Source organism: Tribolium madens, unplaced genomic scaffold (assembly GCF_015345945.1).
Source record: "Tribolium madens isolate multiple individuals breed KSU strain unplaced genomic scaffold, Tmad_KSU_1.1 Scaffold_91;HRSCAF=231;Tcas5.2_LG7, whole genome shotgun sequence".
NCBI classification, from domain to species: domain Eukaryota; kingdom Metazoa; phylum Arthropoda; class Insecta; order Coleoptera; family Tenebrionidae; genus Tribolium; species Tribolium madens.
Window position 1 is genome coordinate 228,981 of NW_025401063.1, and position 15,811 is coordinate 244,791.

The 15,811-nt window shown below is 31.2% G+C and overlaps 5 protein-coding genes across 8 annotated transcripts in view; 3 read left to right on the top strand and 2 right to left on the bottom strand.

Moving 5' to 3' along the window:
- LOC123011672 (neurexin-1) overlaps nucleotides 1-2,927 on the bottom strand; it is a 42,456-nt gene extending 39,529 nt beyond the window's left edge. For all 3 annotated transcript variants that reach the window (XM_044409245.1, XM_044409244.1, XM_044409243.1), the window contains exon 1: nucleotides 2,812-2,927. The gene's annotated coding sequence lies outside the window, so the exon portion shown is untranslated. The remainder of the gene's footprint in view (nucleotides 1-2,811) is intronic.
- Nucleotides 2,928-6,174: 3,247 nt separating this feature from the next.
- Nucleotides 6,175-6,894, top strand: LOC123011678 (probable protein BRICK1-B). 2 transcript variants are annotated; one of them, XM_044409252.1, is made up of 4 exons: nucleotides 6,175-6,269; nucleotides 6,331-6,505; nucleotides 6,551-6,633; nucleotides 6,682-6,894. In XM_044409252.1, the coding sequence occupies exons 2-4, from the start codon at nucleotides 6,385-6,387 to the stop codon at nucleotides 6,706-6,708; spliced, it is 231 nt and encodes a 76-aa protein (XP_044265187.1). In that variant the 5' UTR covers nucleotides 6,175-6,269; nucleotides 6,331-6,384; the 3' UTR covers nucleotides 6,709-6,894. The 2 variants fall into 2 exon arrangements, with proteins under 2 accessions (XP_044265187.1, XP_044265188.1); XM_044409253.1 differs by lacking the exon at nucleotides 6,175-6,269 and having other exon boundaries at nucleotides 6,325-6,505.
- On the top strand, nucleotides 6,711-7,285 carry LOC123011677 (ATP synthase subunit s, mitochondrial). The gene has a single exon (XM_044409251.1). The coding sequence runs from the start codon at nucleotides 6,711-6,713 to the stop codon at nucleotides 7,266-7,268; it is 558 nt and encodes a 185-aa protein (XP_044265186.1). The 3' UTR covers nucleotides 7,269-7,285.
- On the bottom strand, nucleotides 7,076-8,957 carry LOC123011674 (CCR4-NOT transcription complex subunit 11). The gene is made up of 6 exons (XM_044409248.1): nucleotides 8,847-8,957; nucleotides 8,696-8,787; nucleotides 8,380-8,651; nucleotides 8,033-8,335; nucleotides 7,775-7,984; nucleotides 7,076-7,727 (listed from the first exon to the last, which is right to left on the bottom strand). Exons 1-6 carry the CDS (start codon nucleotides 8,882-8,884, stop codon nucleotides 7,275-7,277), a joined length of 1,368 nt encoding a protein of 455 aa, XP_044265183.1. The 5' UTR covers nucleotides 8,885-8,957; the 3' UTR covers nucleotides 7,076-7,274.
- A 312-nt stretch (nucleotides 8,958-9,269) lies between these two features.
- Nucleotides 9,270-13,907, top strand: LOC123011682 (MAU2 chromatid cohesion factor homolog). Its single transcript, XM_044409256.1, has 9 exons — nucleotides 9,270-9,597; nucleotides 9,644-9,823; nucleotides 9,871-9,993; nucleotides 10,041-10,169; nucleotides 10,220-10,481; nucleotides 12,611-12,858; nucleotides 13,109-13,314; nucleotides 13,390-13,592; nucleotides 13,645-13,907. The coding sequence occupies exons 1-9, from the start codon at nucleotides 9,373-9,375 to the stop codon at nucleotides 13,833-13,835; spliced, it is 1,767 nt and encodes a 588-aa protein (XP_044265191.1). The 5' UTR covers nucleotides 9,270-9,372; the 3' UTR covers nucleotides 13,836-13,907.
- The last annotated feature ends 1,904 nt before the right edge of the window (nucleotides 13,908-15,811 follow it).

The window sequence follows — 15,811 nt, forward strand, 5'->3', positions numbered from 1 at the left end:
TAATAATAACTTTTTTATAATATGATTCTACCACTAAATAAATAGGTTTGTTTTCAAAATGACAAATCTGCCACCAAATTGGTAAAACTAATACTCTATTTCAAAAATTTGTAAATTTATAAAAATTACTTAAAAATGTAATAAAAAATTCTGATATTCTAATAAATACGACAATTTTTAGTTAAAAATTCATTTCATGATGTGATTCTACCGCCAAATAAATAAGTTTGTTCTCAAAATAACAAATTTGTCACCAAATTAGTAAAACTGATTGCAAAAATTATCTGTAGGTAAATTTATGAAAATCAGTTAAAAATGTAATTAGAAATCTTGATATTCTAATAGATAGATCATTTTTTAGTTAAACACTACTTTGAAAATAATAATAATAATAAATAGATGTGTTTTCAAAATAACAAATCTGTCACCAAATTGGTAAAACTGATGCTTTATTTCAAGAATTATTTGTAAATTTATGAAAATCATTTAGAAATCCTGATATTCTACTAGATACATAACTTTTTAGTTAAAAACTACTTTTATGATAATATTATTTTACCACCAAATAAGTAGAATTGTTATAAAAATAACAAATCTGCCACCAAATTGGTAAAACTGATGCTCTATTTCAAAAATAATTTGTAAATTTATAAAAATCACTTAAAAATGTAATTAGAAATTCTAACAGATACCACAATTTTTAGTTAAAAATTCATGTCATGATGTGATTCTGCCTCTAAATAAATAAGTTTGTTCTCAACAAACAAATCTGTTACAAAATTGGGAAAACTGATGCTCTATTTCAAAAATTATTTATAAATTTATTAAAATCACTTCAAAATGTAATTAGAAATCTTGATATTCTAGTAAATACAACATTTTTTAGTTGAACACTACTTTCAAAATAATAATAATAAATAAATTTGTTTCAAAATAAAAATCTGTCACGAAATTGGAAAAACTGATGCTCTATTTAAATTAAAAAAATATTTGTAAGTTTATGAAAATCACTTGAAAACATAATTAGAAATCCTGATATTCTAGTAGATCCATCATTTTTTAGTGATAATGTATATACTTTTTTTAATAATATTATTCCACCACCAAATAAATAAGTCTGCTCTTAAAATAACAAATTTGTCACCAAATTGATTGTGTAAATTTATCAAAATCAGTTAAAAATGTAATTAGAAATCTTGATATTCTAGTAGATATATGATTCTACCGCTAAATAAATAGTTTTGTTTTCAAAATAACAAATCTGTCACCAAATTGGTAAAACTGATGCTCAATTTCAAAATTCTCTGTAAATTTATGAAAATCACTTAAAAAATAATTAGAAATCTTGATATCTCGTAGATACATCATTTTTTAGTTAAAATTTACTTTTATAATAATATGGTTCTACCACTAAATAAATAGGTTTGTTCTCAAAATAAGAAATCTGCCACCAAATTCATGAAACTGATGCTCTATTTCAAAAATAATTTGTAAATTTACATAAAAATCACTTAAAAATGTAATTAGAAATTCTGATATTCTAATAGATACGACAATTTTTAGTTAAAAATTTATTTCATGATATGATTATACTATCAAATAAATAGATTTGTTTTCAAAATAACAAATCTGTCACCAAATTGGTAAAACTCAGCTCTACTTTAAAATGTAATCAGAGGTCCTGATGTTCTAGTAGATAAGTCAATTATTAATTAAAAAACTAGTTTTAGTATGTGATTCAACCAACAAATAAATGGGTTTGTTCTCAAAAAAAAACAAATCTGTCCCCAAATGGGTCAAACTAGTCTATTTCAAAAATTATTTGTAAATTTATCAAAATCACTCGAAAATTGTAATTATAAACTTAGAATTTAGAAAACACTGATTTTATTTGTTGACAAACATTTTTTTTAAACTTGAAATTAATTATTAATTATCATTATGTAATTATAACTACTTTTTTTTTCTTATCTTCTATGACTCCGTTTGACTTTTAGGAAATCTTAGCTGAAACACCCTGTATGTCATTGCGGGTGACAAATAAAAAAAATAGTGCTTTAACATGTTTTCCATTTTATGTAATATATGTTTCAAATTGCTGTGAACAGTAAAAAAAGAATCGATGAAAATTTTGTATTTCTGGTATTTAGTTGCTATGTAATAAACGTTCATTCTGACAAACTAATAAAAATGATCATTCATTGCCTGGCAACAAAATATTTTTCTCTCTTTTAACAATTTTATCAACTGTTACCTAGCGTCTGGAGATCAAATTGCACATCAAATTTATCCAGTTGCTAGGTAACATTGACGGAAACAATAGAATTATTTTCATTAAATAATTGACTTTTCAATTTTACAAAAATTGATAATCATTTTCGATTATTTTGAAGAAATTTGAAATTAATTTTATAAGAGCACTCCGACGGAAAGTTTGACAATTTACGTAAATGTTCGAAATTGTTTTATTATTAAAATTGGGGGAAAACTCGAAAAAGCAACTTGTAATTGAAGGTTTTACTACCAGTTTATTGTAGGAAATTTGACTATGTTACATAATATATCAAATTGGAATATTGTGTAAGTCAGTGGAATTAATAGACAAAGAAATAAATGTTCGTGGGTGGAATTATTATTAAATCTCTTTGAAATCCATATCGCATCACATTCAATTGTCTCAAACTCGATATATTGTTTCGAAAATATCAATATGTTCCAACAAAAGCAAATGCGGACATTTTGAAAATAAAATGGTGTTAAAATCGCCATTAAAAGTGCACTTTTTGAAACCACCTCAAAGCCGCCTCTTACCAATGCACTTGCCAGTGGTCAGAAAACGTTTTATTTCAACACTGTCGTCACTGATAACTCACTAACTAAAACGCAAGAAAGAGACCCCAGGTCACACTGTGCTTTCGACCCTTTGCTGCACTGGCGTAGCGTATGGAGGGATGAAGGGCGCATGCAGACATGCGCTTAAGAAAACCCGATTGAAAAGGAAGAAATTAATGTGGGCGATTTTTTGCCGGAATTGTGGTACCTCTGCATTTACATAAATTGCATTTAGGGGAATCACACTTGTTGTGCTTTCAAATTGGCGGAGGCGCCGGGAAATAACACTCTGAAAATGAAATTTTTTCCTGATTTTAGCGAAAAATTGGTGTTTTGAACTCCGCTGTGCCACCACACCCCCGGCCAGTGTCTCTGATTTAATCCAATCCAATTATTTTTCCCGAAACTACGTTTTTTGAGTCCTAGAACTGTATTAGGATCAATTTTTAAGTTTTTAATTTGCAAAAATGTTATTTTTGTAATATTTTTACACAATTGAAAAGTACTATAACATATTTTTTCTTCTAGAAGTGTTCAAATGACATTTTAAATGTGTAAGTGTCATAATTGTCATTATTGATAAGAGGAATGTCAAAAATGACAGTTCCTAATGTCAAATTTATCATTCAAACGGTTGTTTTATTAATAATATGACATAATTGTCATTATTGACACGAGAAATGTCAAAAATGACAGTTCCTAATGTCAAATTTATCATTCCAATGGGTGTTTTATTAATATTATCGCTAATTTTATCACATTTATTATTAAAATTGCTAGTAAGTGGACAGATTTTTTACGTAAAAGCTTTTTAAGAAATGATTTCTATTAAAAAGTACTATAACCTATTTTTTTCTTCTAGAAGTGTTCAAATGACATTTTAAATGTGTAAGTGTCATAATTGTCATTATTGACAAGAGAAATGTCAAAAATGACAGTTCCTAATGTCAAATTTAATTCAAACGGTTGTTTTATTAACATTATTAAAGTTGCTAGTAAGTGGGCAGATTTTTTACATAAAACTTTTAATTAAAAAAGTTAAGTTTTTTTATTAAAAAGTACTATAATATATTTTTTCTTCTAGAAGTGTTAAATGACATTTTAAATGTGTAAGTGTCATAACTGTCATTATTGACATGAAAAATGTCAAAAATGAGAGTTCCTAATGTCAAATTTATCACTCAAACGGGTGTTTTATTAAAATTATCGCTAATTTTATCACATTTATTATCAAAACTTAACAAAACCCGATTGAAAAGGAAGAAATTAATGTGGGCGATTTTTTGCCGGAATTGTGGTACCTCTGCATTAACATAAATTCGCATTTAGGGAATCACACTTGTTGATCTCTATTAAAAAGTACTATAACATATTTTTTCTTCTAGAAGTGATCAAATGTCATTTTAAATGTGTAAGTGTCATATATTGACACGAGAAATGTCAAAAATGTCAGTTCCTAATGTCAAATTTGTCATTCAAACGGGTGTTTTATTAATATTATTGCTAATTTTATCACATTTATTATTAAAATTGCTACTAAGTGGACAGATTTTTTACGTAAAAGCTTTTTAAGAAATGATTTCTATTAAAAAGTACTAGAACCTATTTTTTTCTTCTAGAAGTGTTCAAATGACATTTTAAATATGTAAGTGTCATAATTGTCATTATTGACAAGAGAAATGTCAAAAATGACAGTTCCTAATGTCAAATTTATCATTCAAACGGGTGTTTTATTAATATTATCGCTAATTTTATCACATTTATTATTAAAACTTAACAAAACCCGATTGAAAAGGAAGAAATTAATGTGGGCGATTTTTTGCCGGAATTGTGGTACCTCTGCATTAACATAACTTGCATGAAATTATTTTCAGAGAAAAATTGTTGTTTTGAACTCCGCTGTGCCACCACGCCCCCGGCCAGTGTCTCTGCTTTAATCCAATCCAATTATTTTTGCGAATCTACAACGTTTTCGGAGTCCTAGAACTGCATTGGAACCAATTTTTAAGTTTTTAATTTTTAAATTTTGGTCGATTTTTGGCTACAACCGGATATAAGTAATAATTTTACGGAGCCAAAAATGTTATTTTTGTAATGTATTTTCACTATTTTTACACAATTACAACGTACTATATCATATTTTTTCTTCTAGAAATGTTCAAATGACATTTTAAGTGTCATAATTGTCATTATTGACACGAGAAATGTCAAAAATGACAGTTCCTAATGTCAAATTTATCATTAAAACGGGTGTTTTATTAATATTATCGCTAATTTTATCATATTTATTATTAAAATTGCTAATAAGTGGACAGATTTTTTACGTAAAAGCTTTTTAAGAAATCATCTCTATTAAAAAATATTATAACATATTTTTTCTCCTATAGAAGTGTTCAAATGACATTCTAAATGTGTAAGTGTCATAATTGTCATTATTGACATGAGAAACGTCAAAAATGACAGTTGCTAACGTCAAATTCATCATTAAAACGTGTGTTTTGTTATTATTATTAAAATTGCTAGTAAGTGGGCAGATTTTTCACGTAAAAGCTTTTTAAGAAATCATCTCTAATAATGCTTCACTTCATGAATAAATTGTAAAGCATTTAGGTTTAATTGAAACTTTGAATAAAAAGAAATTAACATTGAATTCCTCGACTGTCTAAATTATTTCACATGAAACACTAAGTCACATACGACATTTTAATAATTAATTGCTCTTAAAATAGGATTTATTTCAACATTCGGTATCGCTCTCTCGAGACTTGCAAAGGTCCAGCAGGCGTTGCAAGTAAACCGGCGCCCTCTAGTGCCTTCCACGATCGATAAACGCTTGAAACACCCCCTCTAAATAGACCAATCCTGTAGCCACTTCAAGTGTTTTTATTTCTCATTGCATTTCTTTTTAACAAACACATTTTTTTATTTAATAATAAGCAACTCGGGCAAGACTTAAAAAGTGATCTTTTATTAATGACTTTTGAGACACTTTTATGTTTTCTTTTAATTAAATACAAGAGAAAAAGCTTGGTTTTTACTGTGATAAATGGAATTTCAATTGAAAGAAAAAAAATTGCACTGTTACAAATAGAATTAGTTGGGAAGAGCGTACGAACATCGTGTTGATTTATTTACTCTGAGGACTTTATGTTGTTAGCAAAGTTAAATTTGAATTGAACACAAGATTTAACTTGTCTGTTTGTGTTCACAAACTAAAATATAAAATGTATTTGCTGTCTCAAGGGACGCAAAGACGGATTAATGAAACATTTTCGTGATTTAACTAATCGTTTTTGCAAGGGATTCCCCAAAAAAGTGTAACAATGACATATTTTTTTTTAGTGTCAATGGTATCAAATAAAAAAAAACCTAAAAAAATTGCAATTTCGTGGATGGCCACTCCAAGAGGCGAGACAGTCACCAAGACTGGGTATCCGGTATTTAATTATTAAAACTAATTGAATTACAATTTTTTTTAAGGTTAGAGTGTTGTTTTAGTGTCAAATCGAAACTCCCTAGAAAGTAACCAAAAATTTTCGCATTTTCGTGGAAATGGCCGCTCCAAGAGGTGAGACAGTCCCCAAACCCATTCAACAAGATTGGGTAAATCGCGAATACATCGAAGTAATAACAGTTAGTATAAAAAAGATCACCGATTTTCTCAATTCTTTCGGTAAGTGCAACCATCCTGTTGACAACCCAACAAATGTATTTTTAGACTTATCTTGTCGATCAAAACTCGCAGTTTTAAACGAAAAGTTGACAACTCTCGAGCGAAAAATCGATTATTTGGAAGCTTGTGTAAGTTATTTACATAATACGACCAAAGTTTGATTTGTATTCTTCAAGGTCACTAAAGGGGAAACCTTGACATAAAAATGCTCCTAACTCGTCTCCTCCCGCCTTTCATCCCCCAAACTCGCCCCTTCTTCCATTGGCTCGACATTGTCTTCAATCGCGTCGACGAAGAACGAAGAAAAATCGTGGGGCCCGATAGGTCATGTGCCGAGTGGTTGTTACGAAATGGGGCTCATGTCAAATGGGAGCATTGTAACGAATTTCTCACAGACTATAATAAACTACCAAGTGACAGAATTAGGTTACATCTTGTGGAAGTGTACGCATCGGAAGCCAGCATAATGCATTATGGTTTCGACCATTTTGTTGGGTGTGAACACATAAGAAAAATTATTTTCCACAAGTGTTACCATTTGGAAAATGAGGCGTTGAAAGGTTTAACCGCTTTAAAAAACTCCTTACTTTATTTACAAATCACCGAGTGTTTGAATATAACAGAGAGTGGCTTAATCCACCTCAACACATTAAACAATCTAAAAGAGTTAATTCTTGCAGATTTACCCTACATTAAAGAGAAGGAGAAAATCCTCGATAAATTACAACACAATCTGCCACATTGTACGATACAATTTCATTAAATTTAATCAACCTTCGAGTTGTTTTTTGATTGGTGGTGATGAAAGACCGATTTGTTCCCCCGATTCCAATTGTTTTAATAATCGGAATAGTGCAGCAGCCTCTCTAATTCGACTAAATTCGATACAAAACGCTTGAACCTCAATGAATAATTCTTGAACGTTGATTATTTTGTTCCGAATTAGTGATTGAAGGAATACACAAACTAATCTAACTAACCGATTTTGCATATAACGATCTTTGATTGTCTCACAAGTTGAGATACAATTCGAAATGTATAAATGGACAAACTCTGTGGGCAAATCCACGGTTGTTGTTAACCGATTTACCACTTCCATTGAATGCAACGACATTTCCATATTGACCAAAACACTGAAATATTCCGTTATTTGTTTCGATTGCATAAGTTTGAGTAAAACTTCAATGGCGATAAGTGGGTTGTTTTCGACCAATTCAGGCAACTGGAAACGTTATCATTAGAAAAATAAATACCCCAAGGTTTTTATACTTTAGAAGGTGTTAAACCAATGTGGTAGACAAGTTTCGAATCATTTTCCAATTCTCCTAATAATTGTTGTTGTTGTTGCAAAGATAGCGCTGATTTGTAAGCCTTATTCATCAAAAGTCGGGCTTCTTGACCCGCTGTATCAGGGACACACATTGTTACATCATATGCTACAGTGTGTTCCTTAATATTAGTCGGGTTTAACCACACCATCTGCAAAAAAAATTATTAATCAAAATTTTTATCATTTTCTAACATTACTTCATCTTCTGTGTCTAATAAAGGCGGTGCTAGTGTCACAAATTCAGGTTTGTATACTTTATTAATGGGGGCACTATCACCACTTGCTATACTTTTAACAAGACTAGTATAATCACCCTCTTGTGACACATAATTGTTGGTTTTTTCAGGCAGTGATAAAATTACAGGAATTCCAGTTTTGCAAGTTTGTGGCAATTCGGATTGTTTTTCAGCGAGTAGTAATTGTACGACTGAAAAATCAAAATTTGTTTGGACATTCCCCACGTCTGAATTGATTATTTGAGTGGCTGTTTTTTTCAGTATCTGAAACAAAAAATGTGTGAATGAAACAAAATTCAGAGTCTTACAGCATCTTTGGGGACGTCTGCCAACAATTGCATCAGAAATTGTCTCTCAGGTGGTGTCAATTTGGGTAATTGGCCCGGATATTCGAGTTTGGGGGCCCCCACACTACTCTGGTGTTCAGGGGGGTGCAAAAGGTGGTTGAAAACGTTAACAAAAGGGGTGTTTGCGAGCGATTCGCCACGATACAACTCATGTAAAAGTGTTACAGCGACGAGTTTTTGTTCAGGTTCTTTCAGGAGGTCCTGCTGAAGCAACATCACCAGACAAGTACCCACTGAAAAATTTCAGTCATTTCAGGCTTTAACGTGTGGTTTTTACCCTTGAAATAGTCACAAGACTCGAATTTTTTGTGCAACTCATTCGAAAGGCTCTCTAAGGTGTGGGTCCTCACTTTAGTCTCACCCAAAATACTGAAACAAAAAAAATCAAATAAATAAATAAGGGGGGTCAATGGACTGTATTGTAGTACTCGAGTAAAATATCACATTGTTCCACTGTGAGGGCCATCGCATAATTTTAATAAAATTGTATTAAAAGCAAGAAACACAAATTCGGACATAACCTAGTTGTGGACACAAAACCGAAAGTGCAATTGAGCGACTCAAAACTAACTCTAGTCTCACCTTAACCAAATAATGCAAACACAATGTTTATAATAAATAAATCAATTAATTAAACACTTGTTTGTATTTTATTTCAAAGTAATTGCAATATTTATTCTTTTTTCGACCTTGTCCTCACTCGACCACCATGTCTAATTTTAATAAAAATATTATTTCGACTATCGACTTGTCTTTTTCATTAATTAAACAATCCAAAACATGACAATGTTTTTCCACAAACAAATCAATTAATTAAATGAGAATTAAATTTTATTTTTCGACCTTGTCATCATTCGAGCGCCTCACTTGGCGTCCCAATTGACATTTCCCATTTATTTTCCCCAAAAACCCGAAAAAACGATGTTTAATGTGTGAAATAACCGTTGTGGTGCAATGGCTTCGTCTCAAGACGCCTGGTACTTGTCCCTGTTGGGGCTCGCCGAACATTTCCGCACCTCGAGCCCCCCTATGATAAAACTGTGCATCCAGTGCCTCCAAGCTGTCTTCAACTTCAAACCACCGCCTCGAGTCGAAGCACGGACTCATCTCCAACTCGGAAACATCCTTCTCACCCACACCAAAAACACCGACTTGGCGAAAAACCACTTGGAACAAGCGGTAAGCAAACAGCCCCCTTAACCACCCCATTGACTTTGCCTTTCAGTGGTTGTTGTCGCAAATGATTAACACTTTCGACGATGTTAAATTCGAAGCAGCAAGCGTTTTGGCTGAATTATACGAACAACAGCAACAAATTTCACTATCGAAACCGATTTTGAGGAAAGCAATTGAATTATCACAACATAATGTCTATTGGCATTGTAGATTAATCTTCCAACTTGCGGTAATTCCCCCAAAGTGTGTTTTTTTTACTATTTGTTGAAATTGTAGCAAATACACGCCACTGAGAAAGACTATCAATTAGCGAGTAGTTTACTGGGGGTTGGGGTTGATTATGCCCACATTTCCAATGCTTGTTACACCCGAGTTTTATTTCTTTTAAGTAAAGGAATGGTAAGATTGTTTTCCACTTTGTTGTTATCTCAAAATTCAATTTTTAGTTGTTATTGATTGATAAAAAATTGCAAGAAGTTCAACCAGTATTAAACCAAGCCGGGCATTTGATTGAGACATGGACAGGGGCTGCGTATCAAAAGGAATATTTAAGAGTTTATTTCCTAGTCTTACAAGTTTGTTTTCTAAATTTTTGGTGTTTTTTGTACGAAAATTGTTGTTTTAGGTGTGTCATTGTCTCATGGCCGGTCAAGTAAAAAGTGTAAAACCTTGTTTGAAACAATTACAACAAAGTATCCAAACAATAATGGCAACTGATGATGTTTTTACAGGGCCAAGTGTTGGTGATATGTTTTTATGGATGCCTAAAGAGCATCTTTACGTTTTAGTTTATTTAGTAACAGTGATGCATAGTATGCAAGCTGGTTATATGGAAAAAGCACAGAAATATACCGATAAGGCTTTAATGCAAATCGAGAAATTGAAAAGTTTGTTTTTTACGTTATTATACAGGGTGTTTCGTCTAAACCCCAACTTCCAAGTATTGGGAGTTTGAATAATTGTATTTATTTGAAAATTGGTACATAGTCATAAACCATTAAGTCTTCCTAAATGAAAATATTTTCAAGATGGTGGCATTTCCGGTTAGACCGGAAGTCGGTCTCAACTTTCTTATTTTAAATGGAAAGGTATATTTTTTAGTGTCTTTTTGGATTAATTGGGTTATTTTAAGGGAGTTTTCATCAGCTTTCCCTATACCTAAATTTAGCCGTTTTTGAAATATTTGGAGTTTTTCAAAAAATTTTGGATCTGCACCTTCCACTTTAAAAATCGGTGCCATTTTTAAAGATTTTGAATTCGCTTTTTTGGCGTTTGAAAGAGAAAGCTTAGATCCTTTTCCTGGTGTTTTCAAATTTTGAAAAAACAAATTACATATCCCAAAATTTGTAATAATTCAAATACTCATCTCATTTTTTTTCTAGACTTGCAAAAAACATTTAAAAATTTCTTAAAGAAATGCTTAAATTTAAAAAAATGTCATTCGAGACGTTTTAAAACATCGTGCTACAAAAGACAGTTGGGGAGACTAAGAAAGTGTCAGATGTATTGGTTTAAAAAATAACAAAAAGCAAAAGAAAAAACTATAAGTTCAAATAATGTATTTTTATCATTTTGTGAAAATTGTTCACTGAAAGTTTTTCTTTAAACAAATGAGAAGAAATATATAACTTTATTGTATTCTAAGAGAGAGATCTTATTGTTATTATTATTATTATTAAATAAAACTAACAAAGAAAAAATTTTCGATGGAAAAAAATTGTCAAAATAAATAAGAATTAGACATTTTAGATCAAATTTTTCAATTTTGGCAAAGTCTTGAATTTTGAGCGTTTTTGGTTATAAAGTCCTTCTAAACTTAAAGAAAATAACAAATTTTCGAGTTAATTTAGCTATTTTCTACTTCACGATATTTTTCAAATTTAGTAAGTTTCTCAAAAAAAAACGCTTTTTAAAACTTGGAAGAATTACGTATTTTCAGATTTAATTTTGTACTTTTCTGCCTTGTTTCTGGCAAAAAATTTTGGATTTTAAAAGCTTTACGTATAAAAAATGCTCTAAATTTCACAAAATATTCAAATCCTGTTGGATTTTTTATTTAGTATAGTGTCAATCGAGAATTTTCAAAACATCGTGCTATAAAAGACAGTTGAGGAGACTAAGAAAGTGTCAGTTGTACTGGATTAAAAAATTTCTTAAAGGAATGCTTAAATTTAAAAATGTCAATCGAGACTTTTTTCTAGATTTGCAAAAAAAACCGTTTAAAAATTTCTCAAATAGAAATGCTCAAATTTAAAAATTGCAAATTGAGATTTTTGAAAATATCGCGTTACAAAAGACATTTGGGGAGACTAAGAAAATGTCAAAAAATAACGGCTTAAAAAATTTCTAGACTTGCAAAAAAACATTTAAAAATTTCTTAGAGAAATGTTTGAATTAAAAAAAAATGTCGATCGAGACTTTTTAAAAACCGTGCTATAAAAGACAGTTGGGGACACTAAGAAAGTGTCAGACTGGTTTAAAAAAATTTTAGGCTTGCAAAAAAACATTTAAAAATTTCTTAAAGAAATGCTTCGATCAAAAAAAATGTCAATCAAAATTAAAATTTTAGGGTTTGTTAATTTTTTTTTTCAAAATTTGAAAACACCGTATGAAAGATCTAAGCTTTCTCGTTCAAACGCCAAAAAAACGCATTCAAAATCTTAAAAAATGGCACCGATTTTTAAAGTGGAAGATGCAGATTCAAAAATTTTTGAAAAACTCAAACGGCCAAATTTTGGTATAGGAAAAGCTGATAAAAACCCCCTTAAAATAACCCGATGAATCCAAAAACGCAGTAAAAAATATACCTTTCCATTTAAAATAAGAAAGTTGAGACCAACTTCCGTTATAACCGGAAGTGCCGCCATCTTGAAAATATTTTCATTTAGGAGGACTTAATGGTTTATGGCTTTGTACCAATTTTCAAATAAATACAATTATTTGAACTCTGAAGACTTTTAATGTGGGGTTTAGACGGAACACCCTGTATTTGAATTTTTAATAAGTTTTCAAACAGTTGTAGATAATAAACCGATTTTATCGGTTTTTCAATTAATGTTACTCGAACATATAATTATGTGTAGACTCGTAATGGGGAATAAAACTCAAGCATTACAAGAAATCTCATCAGCGGTGGCACTTTGTCGACAAAATGCCAAATTATTAGAGACACATGGGCCCCAATTACACACCCTTTTGGGGCTATATTCAATGAGTATGAATTGTATGGAGGCGGCTGAGGCGCAATTCATGGCGGCGTTACACGTAATTAGGGTTTTTAAACGGAAATGTCACTAGTTGCTATGGAGATGTGACTAAATGACAAATTTGACATTTGTTGCTAGGGTTATTTAAACAGAAATGTCACTAGTTGCTATGGAGATATGACAAATTTGACATTTGTTGCTATGGTAATGACAAACTTTTGGTGATTTTGGTGATTTCCGTTTAAAAAAAAAACACCATATTTGTAGTAGAATTTTATTTAATTTATTATTTAATAAATGTGTTGTAGACGTCACGTGAACGTGAATTATGGACGTTTGCAAACTTGAATCTAGCAATTGTGTATTTGAGGGGTAAACGAGAGTCGGATTTTAATGCCCTTCATGAAAGGATTAATCCTGAATCTTTGCCATCTCATTCTCATAGTTTACGAGCTGCTGCTTATTACGTCCAAGGTCTTCAAGCGTTTTTTCAAGGACGTTACAATGAGGCCAAGTATGTGTTTGGCAACCCTGCAACAATCAAATTTTGCACTGTTGCCAGTTTTTGATATTGTGATTTGTGTTTAAGGAGGTATTTGCGCGAGACGTTGAAGATGGCGAATGCCGAGGATTTAAATCGGTTAACGTCGTGTTCGTTGGTGCTTTTGGGGCATATTTTTCTCTCGTTGGGGAATAGTCGTGAAAGTATGAATATGGTAACGCCGGCAATGCAATTGGCGAGTAAAATCCCCGATGTTCATGTACAGTTGTGGGCGTCTGCGATTTTGAAAGGTTGGTAGGATTGTTTGGTGTTTTTTTGGTGATTTTGTTTTTTTTTTTGTAGATTTGTATAGGATGTGTAATGATCCGCAAAGTGAGAATGAAGCGTATCAGAGACATGTTAATTTCTCACAAATGTTACTCAATGATCATTTTCAAGCATCACAAATGCCCGAACATAATTTGATTATGTGGACACAAGGGAGTTTTCCCAACATCACCAATTCGCCGAATACGTCTGGAGTTTTATTGTAATCGACTATTTATTAATTTGTATTCGAATTTATTTTTTATATAATTGGTCTTGAATAAAACGATTAAAAATTGCGTTTGTCATTTTAGCACTTTGGTATATCTTGCATTGACCCGATTCTACATAACATTAGTTGACATTTGAATTTTTTGACGTCCCGCCAAATTCAAAATTTTTTGAAGATAAATATTAACTTTTCATGGAAATTTCCCTTTTTCTCAAGGACATTTATTTAAAAATGCTGGCATTTTTGCCATGTTTTAAAATTGTGGCCACTAATTGAATATTTTTAAATTGAATTATTACGTAATTTCCCGTAAAAAGTCAAATTACCGCACATTTTTTTTTGGATTTGGTATATCTTGCATTGACCCGATTCTACATTAGTTGACATTTGAATTTTTCAAATTTTGACGTCCCGCCAAATTCAAAATGACATTTATGGTCACTATTTTTAGGGTTTTTGAAGATAAATATTGATTTTTCATGGAAAGATCCCCTTTTTTCAAGGGCATTTAATTAAATGCTGTCATTTTTGACACTTTGTATTTCAAATCTTGACAAATTAAAAAAAAAAAACTGTCAACTGAGAAATTTGACGTTTTGGTGCTTAAATCAAATAAACACATCGGTAAAAAGAGACAGCTCAAGTAGCACATTTAATCTTTTAAAAAACAAATCAGCTTTATTGTTATTTTATAACTAATGTATGTATTACCAACTTGTTTTATTACAGATCTAATTATGATCAAAAGGAGTTTGGCTATAGCATTAGCTATACAGGATGTTCCGTCTAAACGCCACTTTAGAAGTATTGGGAGTTGGAATAATCATATTTGTTTGAAAATTGGTACATAGCCATAATGCATTAAGTCCTTCTAAATGAAAATATTTTCAAGATGGCGGCACTTCCACTTATACCAGAAATCGGTCTCAACTTTCTTATTTTAAATAGAAAGCTATATTTTTTAGTGTCTTTTTGGATTAATTGGGTTATTTTGAGGGAGTTTTCATCAACTTTCCCTATACCTAAATTTAGCCGTTTTTGAAATATTTGGAGTTTTTCAAAATTTTTTGGATCTGCACCTTCCAATTTAAAAATCGGTAACTCTGCCGTTTTTTAAGATTTTCATTTCGTTTTTTCCCAAAATAATGGAAAATTACCTCAAGAACGCTCTAAAAAACTAACAAAATGTCTTGTTTTTGAACACCCCAAAATGGCTTTTTACTTCTGGGCCACGACATTTGGCGTCTTAAAAAACAAGGCAGAATCTTAGAAATTCAGCTGTTCTCCCAAAGGTAAACATCCGAAAAAGACCTAAAACCCTTCAGAATTAAAGCATTAATTTTTATTAGTAGGTATTATTATTTTATTAGTACCCCAAAAGTACTCAAATATCCGTAGACCACCAAAAATTGAGCATATGAAAAAACCGTTGAAAATCACCCAAAATCATGTAAAATTATCTCACGAGCACTCTAAAAAACTTACAACATACCGTGATTTTAGAAACTCCAAAATGGCTTTTTATTTCTGGACCAGAAAAACAACACCAAATCAAAAAGGTATATTTGGCGCCTTACAAATCATAATTTTTTATGTTCCCAAAAAATACTCGAAACTCRATAGACCACCAGAAAATGGGCACATGGGAAAATCATCCAAAATCAAACATAATTACATTAAAAAAAGCACCCAAAAAACCTTACAGCATTCCTTGTTTTGAGACACCCCAAAATGGATTTATTTTTACTTCTAGAGAAAGCATTGGCACATGCAAAAAGTTCACTGGGCGGTGTGGCGACCGGTAATAATATTAAACAAATAAAAGCTCTTGTTTTTAGATTCCCAAAATGGCTTTTTTATTTCTGGACCAGGATAATAATTGGTAAAATCCCTTGGTTTGCAACACCCCAATATGCGACTATGCCTTCAGAATGTTTACAGAATTAATAAAAATAAGTGCAAAACATTCCC